General features: G+C 40.5%; 1 protein-coding gene across 1 annotated transcript in view; it reads left to right on the top strand.

Annotated features, from left to right (window-relative positions):
- The window catches only part of CUNH1orf185 (chromosome unknown C1orf185 homolog), a 51,019-nt gene extending 44,519 nt beyond the window's left edge, over positions 1–6,500 (top strand). The window contains 2 exon segments of the mRNA XM_023724284.1: positions 4,606–4,642; positions 5,983–6,500. Of these exon segments, the coding sequence (XP_023580052.1) occupies positions 4,606–4,642; positions 5,983–6,419 (474 nt within the window). The 3' untranslated portion in view covers positions 6,420–6,500.
- The last annotated feature ends 6,166 nt before the right edge of the window (positions 6,501–12,666 follow it).

Genomic DNA, 12,666 nt, shown 5'->3' with positions numbered 1-12,666 from the left:
TCTTTGAGAAGTGTTTGATTGATTTTAGATTTTTTGAGCTGGCCACACACACACACCTCTCTCTCTCTCTCTCTCTCTCTCTCTCTCTCTCTCTCTCTCTCTCTCTCCCTCTCTCTCTCTGTCTCTCTGAAACTGGGAATCAACCTCAGGTCTTGCACTTACACTTGCCAGGGAGGCACTGTGCCACTGAGCTATCTTCCCAGATATCCCTTATATCTCTCATTCATCAGGGCTAACAGTCCAATTTTTCCTCAATCAAAATGTGAAACTCAGAAGAAATTGGTGACAGTCATGTCAGGTGGGCATTAGATGATGTCATCTGACCAGGGACCTGGAGATGGCTCAGTAGAATAAGCACTTCCCTGGCAAGAGCAAGGGCCTGAGTTCAATCCCCAGTTCCGCAAAAAAAAAAAAAAAAAAAAGTTTCTTAGGGGCTAGGGAGATGGTTCAGTAGAGTAAATACTTGCCTGGTAAGCATAAGGGCCTGAGTTCAATCCCCAGTTCTGAAGAAAAAGAAAAAGAAAAAAAAAAAAGAAAAGAAAGAAAAAGAAAAAGGAAAACATCTGACCAGAATAGGCATAGCCATGAAGCAGAAGGTTCCAGGGGAGGCCTCTATGGCTGAGTGCAGGCAATGGTTACCTGGAACCAGTTCAACTGGCTGGAAATAGATGGATCAGGCTCGTGGCAGGGGGAGTAAAATTTTTGGCAGCAATTGTGGTGGCCAACATGGGTGCCAAGGTGGAGTTCTCAGGAATATTTGGTCTCTTTTCTTTTTTCTTTCTTTCTTTCTTTCTTTCTTTCTTTCTTTCTTTCTTTCTTTCTTTCTTTCTTTCTTTCTTTTTTGAAAGCAGTTTGGTTTAATCACCAGAAAAGTTCTTTTTCCTATAGTTAGGGACTGTGAGTTTTAACTAATTAATTAATTCCCATCTCTGACTTCCTATGTGTCTGTTCTGTATCCTTAAATAATGGCATAACAGAGAAATGGAAGGTGCCCCTGAGAGAGAGAGAGAGAGAGAGAGAGAGAGAGAGAGAGAGAGAGAGAGAGAGAGCATTCAGACCTGCCTGGCTGGACCCCTCAAGGGGACTTCAGAGCAACTTAGCTAAGGAGGTATGCAAGGCCTCTGTTATATCATATGTTGCTCACCACAAGACTGCAGGTGACAGCCCAGTCAGCCACTATGACCAGTGTTTCCTAGTCTTGGTGCACAGACAAAGCAGCCTATTGCTTATACTGTCTGTTGCACCTACACATTCATTCAGCAAGCACTCAGGGGTTAAACATTCCACCCCCCCTTCCCTTAAGGATAGTCCTAATGAGAGTTGATCAGATTTCCCTTCTGCTCAAGCTGAGCAGGATTGATGGACAGACTAACTGGGGGTCTTACCAGAATCAGGCAGGCAGGGAGGCAGGCAGGCAGACAGACAGACAGACAGACAGACAGTATCCTCCCCACTTTTAGGTTCAATGTCAGCCGATCAGCATGGAGCTAAGAATCCTCCTCCAGATCTCTAAGGGAACTTGACAAATCTCAAGGGTGCACCTTCCCATTGGAAGCTGGAGAGGCCCTCCATCCATGAGGACCATGACCAGTGACCAAAGGGGTCAGCATGGTCAGTCTTTCCGGTCAACACACCAGACACAATGGCAAGCAGAAACACTGAAACAACACCCAGGATTTGGAAACAGATGTTTTTACATCAATGGGCACTGATCATGATCATTTCCAGAATATCAGGTCCTGATCTCTGGTCGTCTAGGGCTTATCTAGGATAAGCAAGCAGGAAATACAGAGCAGGATGGCTTCAGAACTGAGGACCAGTTTAGACAATGTACATATAGTGACCAGCTATGCATCACAGTGACCAGCTGTTTCTAAGACACGGGAGCAACTGAAACTGGAACTGGAACTAATACCTGGGCAACTAACCGACTGAAGTATACTGGTGGGGGTGAGGGAGCTTCTTCTGCTACAGCAAGCAGAGGAAGGCATCTTTTAAATCTAGACATGTAAACCAGGTGGCATGTGGAGGTAATGGTCCAAAAAGGCGTATGGGTCAGGAACCACAGAGTGCAAAGTGGTGAACAGTCCATCAGGATCTTGAACTGCTGTGTGCCTTGGCCTGTTTGTGTGGGGGGATTGCAGTGACACAGCAGTGGGGGCCGCAGTGACACAGCATGGTTGATAGCCAGGTCCAGAGGTTCATACCTTTGAGCAGAGAGTTTTCAGAACTTCAGGACTGTGATTACCTGTCTCAGGCTAATGCAGACATCATCTTCTTAGGGAACACTTAAGTTAAACAAAAGGGAGGTTGACTGGCTCGGTGCAAAGGAAACCATCAGTTGGAATTGAGGAGGTGGTCTCTTCCCAGAAGCAGTATGGGGACTGACTTATACAGGAATTCATGCTTGATGAGATGCCGTCCCAGGCTGCAAGCATGTGCCTAGTAGAAGCGGGGAGAAGCACGAATCCCAGTTGCCCGGTGGTGTTAACTTTTCAACAGAAGGAACTTTTGAAAGCAGAAAGTTCTGTTGTATTGTCTACCAGGAAAGTCACAGGTTTGCCCCCTACTTTGGCAATGACCACAAGCTCTCAGGGACCCAATTTGATAGAGCTCAACCTGTCCTACCCATCAAGGCCTGACAGGTTCGTGTGGGCCTGGATAGTTAGAAAATTTTATGTCTTACACATGGAGGGGCATTTATTTTTAGTGTCTATAGTTCTTATATCAGGCTTCTAGGTAATAGTAGTAGCTCTTGACATATTGATGAGTTTTTTGTTCCCCCCTTTGATGTGTTTGAGAAGCACTTGACTGATTTTAGATCTCTAGGCAGGGCAACCTTGGGGAGAGACCATGGCAGGGAGGTTTTATGAGGTCTGCAAGGGGAAATTTAAAAAGCAGAGTAATAGGCTGTCCTTGGTTGGTTCTTACAATAGTCATCATGGTGCTCAGCTGTTTCTAAAAGACTGGAATGAGTGCAACTGCAGTAGGAGCTATCACTGGGGCAACTAAGAAACTGAAGCATATGGGCTGAGGGGCCATTTTCTGTAACAATCCTAAATTCAGGCATGGTAAGTTCAAGAGGCCACACTGGCATTCATTAGTAAAAAGTGAAAAAGGACAAAGAAGCAAAAGTGGTTTGGAGAAAAATGGTCTTGAGAAAAGCAATGTATTAGAATGCATGTATGTAGCCTAAATAATGCTCTCTGGGAAATAGAACAATGTACATTAAACAGAATATTAACACCTTCCCCCCAACACAAGAGATAATGTTATTCTCTCTAGTGTCAGACTTCTCTCTATCCCAGACACACATATGCACTAGCCAATTGTTATCTCATGGTCTGAAGAAATCCTGAATAAAATCCTAGCAGATTGTTACCAAACATACTCCCAAACACCACCCTCTCTTTTCTTTTTTTCAGTACCAGGGATCAAACTTGGACCTTACACTTGCCAGGCAGGTGCTTATGCTGCTGAACTATAATCCCCAGCCCCCAGATCCCATTCTGAACTGTTTCTATAGGAACTGGTAATATGCCTAAAGAATTGGCCCTTAAATAAGCACACCAGATGATTCAGATATTCTGAAGTTTGACAGCTATTATACCACTATACTTCCTGGTACACATCTGGAATGTCCAAGCAATGTTTTACTTGCGTTAGAAGAATATTCTGACTTTATTAAAGGCCTTCAGCCAGAACCGTTGTGGTTAGTTATATAAGTTAGCCAAGTAACTCATTAATGACAATTCTTTTTGAACCATATTTCATACTTTCATTCCTTTTTGGAGATAATCTAATTTTTCAAACCAATCTTAATTCCTTTCCAATGGTTAATCAACACGTTTTCTATTCTGTCAATACAGTTTGGTGAAAAAAAATTGACTCTGTGGCCTGGCATAGGGCTGCACAACTGTAATCCCAGCACTCCAGTGGCTGAGGCAGAAGGATTGCTGTGTTAGAGGACAGCCTAGCCTACATACTGAGTTCAAGGCCATCCTGGACTGCAGAGAAAGACCTTGTCTCAAATAAATATCTTTAAATTTCGTATTGTGGGGCTGGGGAGATAGCTCAGCGGTCTAAGAGCCTGCCTGGCAAGCACAAGGACCTGGGTTTGATCTCCAGTACTGCATGATATGCCAGCCTAAGAACTTTAACAAAGTTGGAATATTCTTCTAATGCAAGTAAAATGTTGCTTGGACATTCCAGATGTGTACCAGAAGAAACTGGGCATGGTGGCGCATGCCTATAATCCCAGCACTGAGGAGGCTGAGACAGGAGGTTCTCTATGAATCTGAACTGTGTGGCAAGACCCTGTACTGAAATAAATAAATAAAAGATTTTTTTAAAAATTCATATTGTGGAAGGGGCTGAGGAGATGGCTCAGGGGAATATGCGCTTCCCTGGCAAGCACAAGGGCCTGAGTTCAATCCCCGGTTCCACAAAAAGAAAAAAAAAAATTCATATTGTGGAAAAAATTTTCCAGTGAAATTATGTAATGTCAACATTTATTAATATTATATGAATAAATAAATCAAATATATTACAGAAATTACATAAAAGCTTTCATTTTAAAAATACAAATAACTTTTTTTTATGTAGGAAGAGCAAAGAAAAAAGGAAGAAGCATGTATAAAAGGTACTTTTTCTCAATAATCTGTAAGAACAAATCCTAATCATCATATAGCAATTCATATTTTAAGGTATCAAGAGGCTATTTTAAATGTTTTAAGTATTTTAAATGTCACGATAATTTAAGGAAAATGTTAATTTATTATGTGAGTGGACACATAACCTTCAGAAAAAACAAGATTTTCAATTTCATATCCTGAAATTTGAGACTTTAAATTTTCTTTCCTATTTGAACCCAAAAGTGTTATGCTTGATTCCTGAGAGTACAAAAGAAGTTTTGGGCCTTTTGGAGGCAGGGGCACAAGAATGAAGCAGAAACAAAGAGTGAGCTATTTGCTACATTTTATATAACCCATGCTTCATCTTAATGCCTCGAAACATCATTTCCTACATCATTTTAGAATGATGCAGAGCACACCCATAATGCCACCAGTTGGGAGGCTGAGGCAAGAGGATTGCCGTGCACTCCAGGCCAGCTGGAGCTATGTAGTGAGACCTTGTCTCAAGAAAGCTTAAAAAATTATAGGAAAAGTATTGCCAAATGTAAAATATTTATGACAAATTTAAAATGGGCAAAATATAAAAACTAACAAATAAAATATAAAATACATTTAGCATATTATGTGATATTTTCTAAAAGGCAAAAGATTTATATGATCTGAAGAGAAACCAGAGTATGTGATATTCTAAAACTTACCATTTTTAATATCCAGCATGTAGTCTAAATGATATAGTGGAAACACATAAGACTTAAAGTAAAAACTATAAGTTGAAATCCAATTTGCATCTGATAGTTCATTTCTCTAAATCTGTTTGTCTTTGGTAAAGTAGTACTAATAACTATTTTGAACAATTCTCAAGAGGAGCTGGGTGTGGGGGTGCACACCTGTGACCTCAGCACTCAGGAGCCTGAGATGGGAGGATCACATTGAGTTTGAGGTGAGCCTTGGGCTACATAGTGAGTTCAAGGCCAGCCTGAACTACATAGTGAGACCCTGTCTAAAAGAAAGAAAGAAATTAAATATAGAAGTGTCAAAAAGCTTTGATGTAAGTATCTAAGTTGAAAGGTTCTCAAAGAACGTTATGGCTATTAATATAGAGTCAATTCATTAGTCCTTCCCCACTGTGGACCATTTTGTAATCTACCTGCTGAAGGAAACTTGTACTTTTAAAATTGATTTTATTAAATAAGGTGATATTTACCCATAAGTACTAAGAAATTATCTTAAGGAACATTGTACAACTAAGATTTTTTTTTTTTTTTTTTTTGAGATAGGGTCTCACTATGCAGTTCAAGCTGGCCACGAATCACTTTGTAATATTTATGGTAAATCTTATTTTTCACAGCAATTAAAGATCATCCTAAAGATGAATTCTGCCGTGCAACAGAAAAGGTCATCTGTGACCCCCAAGAGATTAACTCCGCAGCAAGCAGCAGCAGTGTTACCTTAAATTTACCAACATCGCCATCAGATTCTTATTGCAGCCAAAGTATACAAGCAGCCGACGAATGGTTTTCTGATGATTCTCTAGCAGAAAACAACTCTCCAAACCCTTTCTTTAGGGAACCCCTAGTACAAAAAGTACTTTCATACCTGTCAACCATCTCATCAGAAGAATGTCCTTAAAATGTAATGAATATGACAATGTATGATAATCAAAATGATGACAGATTAGGGAAACGTTTTCAGGAAGAAACACCAAAATTGAAATACAAAGCCTTCAACATAATAGTGAATGACTTTTTTTTCTTTCGAAACCTTGTATACTCTGAAATCAGGTAAAGTTAAAACTAAACTACCAGCTTGTGAGTCTCCTAGCAGGTTCATGCTCATGTTGCTCTTTTTCTGCTTTATTGTGTCGTAGTCCTGTTTTCCTTGCTGGCTCTTATTTCTAGAAATAAAACTATGGAAAGAACTATAGGGAATGCAGCTCAGTGGCCGAGTGCTTGCATGCTGAGGCCCTGGGTTCCATTCCCAGCACCACAAAGGAAAAGAAAGAAAGAATAGTAATACCATGAATATTAACCTTTACTCCTTGTACCTCATCAAAAGACAAAATAAGATTGTATTTTCAACATGCGGAGAAATACTTTAAGAACTCCTCATGATATATTTTTTATAAAGCTCCCACAGCATTTTTTTTTCTACTTTGGATGTACATGTTCTATTTCAGTGTGACTAGGTATAGGTGAAATATTTCTACCAGCTTTTCTGAATTTATAAAATACAAACCAACTATCTTTTGAATTTTAACCATGTCATGATTTTGGTAAGCAAGATAAATTTGCTCTTACAAGAGACTGGAGAACCCAGAAAATAATTTCCTTTTGCCTCTCCTTTCTGTTTCTCAGAATGTCCCCTAATCCTTACCCTTCTGTGATAAAAATGGCTCCTAATCACCTGCTCAAGCTTAGTGAGTGTTCCCTTCTAGTATGGGAGGTTCTTGATCAAAAATGTATGGTTATGAGAGATTTCTAAACCCATCATGTAATCTCTTCTTTCCTAAATACTGTTCATGTAAGGGTTGGGGAGATGGCTCAGTAGAATAAGCACTTGCCTGGCAAGCCCAAGGGCCTGAGTTCAAACCCCCGGTTCTGAAAAAAAAAAAAAAAAAAAAAAAAAAAAAAATACTGTTCATGTAGTCAGCCTTTTTATTTTGCACTTAGGAAAAAATGATCAATTAATATTTGATATAACACTACCTAGACTTTCTAGCTTCCCCCACTGACCTTTGGGCCTTCCCAGCACAGATCCATGAAACGGGCCTGCATGAGACATTGTCATGGGCTCTAGGGCTCCAGTTGGCCTTGTGGGAGGCATTGCTATGTGCTCTAGGTCTTCAGCTAGACTCATGCAGGACATTATTGTGGGATCCAGGCCTTCAGCTGGATTCTTTAGTCACTAATGTGTAGACAGATTTCCTGCACTCTTGGTATATGATTCTTTGGATGATTAATTATAAAATAATTTTATAAATCATTATAAAATAATCTTATATATGTACTGCATTGTATTGTTCCCCTTACAAAACTCCAAACTACAATACTGGCTCTTAGTGTCCTGAAACTCATGCCTTCCTGTGTATCAAGTAGGGAGATAGTTATATAGCTAATCATGGCAGAGTCCTAGGACATCCCCAGGAATTTGGGGTTGCAAGTGGGAGATTCTAGCTTTTGTCTGGCTAGTCTCTGAAACAGAAGGAATATAATCTGGGAAGCTGAGTTATTGTGTCCTAGTGGACAGCTTGGGAAGTACAAGCAGCAGATCTGCAAAGAGAGAACAATGAAGTGTTTGTAAATTTAAAAGCAGAGATGAGAGATGAGGAGAATACATCTTCCCTGCCCTTGACTTGGTAGGGTATCCTTGTATCCTAATTATAAGCTCCTTTTTCTTTTTCTTAAGCTCACAAAATGTGATTTCTGTTATTGGCTACTAAACTTGAGGCCCAAATTTAGCTGTCATTCATGGCTTTAATATACTTTTGTAATTTTAGAATAAATTTTCCTGTTAATATAAACTAAAATTTTGTTTCTTTTACTACATTCAAAGCATTTAACCAAACTTTTGTCTATGATAGAAATGAGAAATAATAAAGTGTTTGTGCATGAAAGTATTTGTTATACTGTAATGATATAAGTTGATCTTAAAAACCTAACACAGGGGGTCTGGGGAGATGGCTCAGTAGAATAAGTGCTTGCCTGGCAAGTGCAAAGACCTGAGTTCAATTCTCGGTTCTGCCAAAAAAATAAAGAAAGAAAAATTAAAAAGGAAAAGGAAAAAAGACTAAAAACCTAACACAGGGGTGGGGAGATGGCTCAATAGAGTAAGTGTTTCCTTGGCAAGCACAAGGACCTGAGTTCAATCCCGGGTTCCACAAAAAAAGAAAACAAAACAAAGAAAAAACCCTAACACAGTCATTTGTTTATTATTTTTTTAAAATTTCTTTAGTACAGGATCTCGCTACACAGCTCAGACTCATAGCTATCCTCCTGCCTCAGCCTCCTCACAGCACTGGGATTACAGGTATGTACCTCCACACCTGGTTTTGGTGACCAGACACAGCACTCCTGGAGTTCCAGGGCTTGCACAGCATGCGGTACCAGGGATCAAACCCGGGTTCTTGCTCTTGCCATGCAGGTGCTTAGACCACCAAACTATCTCCCAAGCCCCCACTTGATAATTAAAATGCTATTTCATATTATAGACATGAACATTATTCTATTTGAAAAAACCTACTGAATAGTACTTATACCAGCTCGAATATTATCATTCAAAAAGATCTTATTTTCAAGAACTATATGGTGGGGGGTGGGAGACGACTCAGTAGAATAAGTGCTTCCCTGGCAAGCGCAAGGGCCTGAGTTCAATTCCCAGTTCCACAAAAAAAACAAAAACAAAAACTATATAGGGTCTGAGATTTCACCTTCTAGGCAAGCTGGCAAGTTAGCCTGCAACACTTTCATGGGTCAGGCTCTCAGCTCAGACACAAAAAAAAATTATTACTCACAGCAAGTAAAAAATATCATTTTGTACAGTTTCTGGGGTCCCACTCCCTACAGAGTGATGTGTAAGGGACCATAGACAGTGAGTTGCATTATAAACAGTGAAGAAAGAATATAGGGAACCAAATGTTTTATAACAGACAGTAAGGAACAGGTGCCTTTTGTACCAGAGGGAGCCACAGTCACTGTCTTTCATCCATGAAAAGATCATTTAGACTGTAAGAAATCTGCATCTATAAGGAATTTTATAGACATGCAGAAATGAAACATACTAACATTGCCATAAGGTATTAAGTATAGTTCATTTGATTACAAATATCTGAAAACCAACACAAAATAGCTTAGAAAAATGCCTCCAAATAATAACTTAATAACTAAATGTAAAAAGCATAAGGTCTAAAAGACAAATCAGGTTCGAAAAACAAAACAAGACCTTCCCTTTGTGTATCAGTCAAGGTTCAGTGACAGCTGCTGTCACTCTCCATGCTCTGGACCATTCACCTCTTCCAGAGCTACACCATCAGAGCTAAGATTTACCACATTTTTGTCACAACTAAAGGTTTAGGAGGACTGGGAAGATAGCTCAGTGGTCTAAGTGCCTGCCTGGCAAGTGCAAGGACCCGGGTTCAATCCCTGGTTCCACATCGGTGCCAGCCCCAGAACTAGTGAGACCCCTTACCAAATAAACAAATAAATAAATATAAGATAAGATAAGATAAGAAAGAAAGAAAAAAGAAAGAAAGAAGCCTGGGATAGATGTGACATTGCAGCAGATCTTAAAGACCTTGCTATTATCAACATGATGAGGCAGTTGGCATGAACAAGAATCTAGTTAGATAGGCTTTCTAAAGGTCCCTAGCTCTTTTCCTCCCAGGCTGTATGAGGCTCCGTTGCTATCATGAATTAAGTATCACTGAAGTGATTTCTGGCTGGGTGATGTGGAAAGAACGCTTTAGCAAGTCATTCGCTGGTGACAGCTTTCTCAAAGTTTGGAAAACTTAGCTCTAGCCAATATAAGCTTGAGAAATGTCTACGTACCCCATGAATGACACAGTAACTATCCAAACCCGGAAATTCATGACCAACTGGCTTCTTCAAAGGAAACAAATGGTCATTGATGTCCTTCACCCTGGGAAAGCAACAGTACCTAAGACAGAAATTCGGGAAAAACTCGCCAAAATGTACAAGACCACACCAGATGTCATTTTTGTGTTTGGATTCAGAACCCATTTTGGTGGTGGCAAGACAACTGGCTTTGCATGATTTATGATTCCCTGGATTATGTGAAGAAAAATGAGCCAAAACACAGACTTGCAAGTTTTGTTTTGTATTGTTGTTTTTTGAAGCAGGGTCCCCCTATGTAGTGCAAGCTGACCTTGAATTCACTATGTGGCCCAGGATGGCCTTGAACTCATGGCAATCCTCCTGTCTCAGCCTCCTAAGTGCTGGAATTACAGATGTGCACCACAACACCTGGCTTTATTTAACTTTTTTTTTTTTTTTTTTTTTTGTGGAACCAGGGATTGAACTCAGGCCCTTGCACTTGTCAGGGAAGCGCTTATTCCACTGAGCCATCTCCCTGGCCCCTATTTAACTTTTAATGAAAAACTTTCAAATGAAGTAGAGTGATTTCAACAAGCTAGAAAAATAAGAGGCATCTCTCTCATATTCTCCACCAAAACCAATAATTTTGCAGTTATCCATGGACAGAATGCCTTTTGGGAGCTTTGTGATCCAGGTAGGAAGTTGTGAAACCCTGGTGCAACCTATGGCCTGGGAGGACAATACCACGCCCACACGGCAGATTTGCCAACCATGGCTCAGCTTCCAGATCTGAAAATGGCCTGACCCTATAGACAGCTACAAGCCTGTTGGGCCTTGGTTCTGCTCGTGAACCATCCACCCAGAGACCTGGAAGGAGTCACCCTGTCTCATACCTTGGATGACAGATTTGCTGATGTTGATTCTGGAAGCATACTCAGAAACAGCTCTGAAACTTGACTCTAGCTGCACTCAGGAGTGGACAGACACCAGTTCTGCCTATGGGATAAAGTGCCAGAGACACACCTACATGAGTCTGCAGGGCACAACTGCCAATCTTAATCCTTCAGCAGGCCCTAAGAAAGTTCTAAGGCTTGACTCCAGTCTTTTCCAGCAGTAATCAGAGATCTATGGTGCACGTGGCACAGGGCCAAAGGGAGGCAAAGCCACATCTCTGAACTCAGTTCTGGCTATGGACTCTGAAATAGCTTGTTACCTAGTTCTGTCCCCTCTCAACCATGGGCCAGAGCAATATAGTCTGCCCAGGGACCCACCCAGTGACCCAAAAGGAGCCCTCACAGGAGTCCGGAGGAAGCATAGCTGTGTGCATATCTAATAATAAGTCCACTCTCTGTGAACCCTGACATAGGCCTTTATCCCAGTGCCATCACTATAGACCAAGATCCTGGAAACAGTCCAGTCTACTCAGGGAACAAGGAGGGCTCATGTCCACGAAAGCCTTTAGTAACAGGCCTGCTTGCAACTTCAGACACAGTGGAACGATGTGATCCAGCTCCAGTTGTATTCAACCATGATCCAAGAGGCAGTCCCTCAACCCAGAAACCTACAGAAGCCCTTCACCTGCTGAAGTGAATCTGTCAAGACAGGTAGTAGCCCTTCCTCCCTCAAATGAGCAGATACCAACACAAGCCAAATGGGCAAAGAAGAGTCAGACAAACATTAAGTCATCAAAGGAAAACCTGTAGTACCTGAACCCAAAGAAATGGAGATTAATGAATTGTGTGAAAGAAAATTTTAGACATCTTGCTAAAGCTCAATGAGGTGCAAAACAAACCCACATGAACAGAGAAGTAAAAGTAGGAAAATTTCTTTTAAAACTACATATGAAAACTACTATGGAAGAAATTAAAAGTTAAATAACAAAAATAAAAACCATTAAAAAAGAACCAAACAGAAATTGTGAAACTAAAGAATACAATGACAAATCTGAAAAATCCAGTAAAGTGTGAATGGCAGACCAAACCATCCAGGAGAATTAGCAAATACAAAGACAAGTCATTCAAAATTAACTAGAAGAACAAAATGTAAAAGCAATGAAAGGATAAAGAACCCACAGAACACCAGCAAGTGTATGAATATGTGAATATTTATGGAAATCCACAAATATGGAAAGCCAAGAAAAAGCAAGAAAGTGACAGACAGATTATTTAAAGAAATATTGGCTGACTATCTATGTGGGAGACTAAGCAAGAGGATCACAAGCTCAAGTTCAGCCTGAACTCAGGATTTTTTAAATATATTCGGTACAGAGTCTCACTATGCAGCTCAGACTTGCAGTGATCCTCCTGTTTTCAGCTTTTCCAACACCAGGATTACGGGTTTGTGCCACCATGCCCAGACTGCAACTCAGAATTTTTAAGAATTGAGGCTGTAGCTCAATATTAGAGTGCTTCCAGCGTGCATGAGAGTCTGGGTTTAATAAAGAAGAGAGGGCAAGAGCTGAGAGAGAGAGAGAGAGAGAGAGA

This window comes from Octodon degus, unplaced genomic scaffold (assembly GCF_000260255.1).
Source record: "Octodon degus isolate 3935 unplaced genomic scaffold, OctDeg1.0 scaffold00107, whole genome shotgun sequence".
NCBI classification, from domain to species: Eukaryota; Metazoa; Chordata; class Mammalia; order Rodentia; family Octodontidae; genus Octodon; species Octodon degus.
This window is presented reverse-complemented; position numbering and strand designations above follow the sequence as displayed.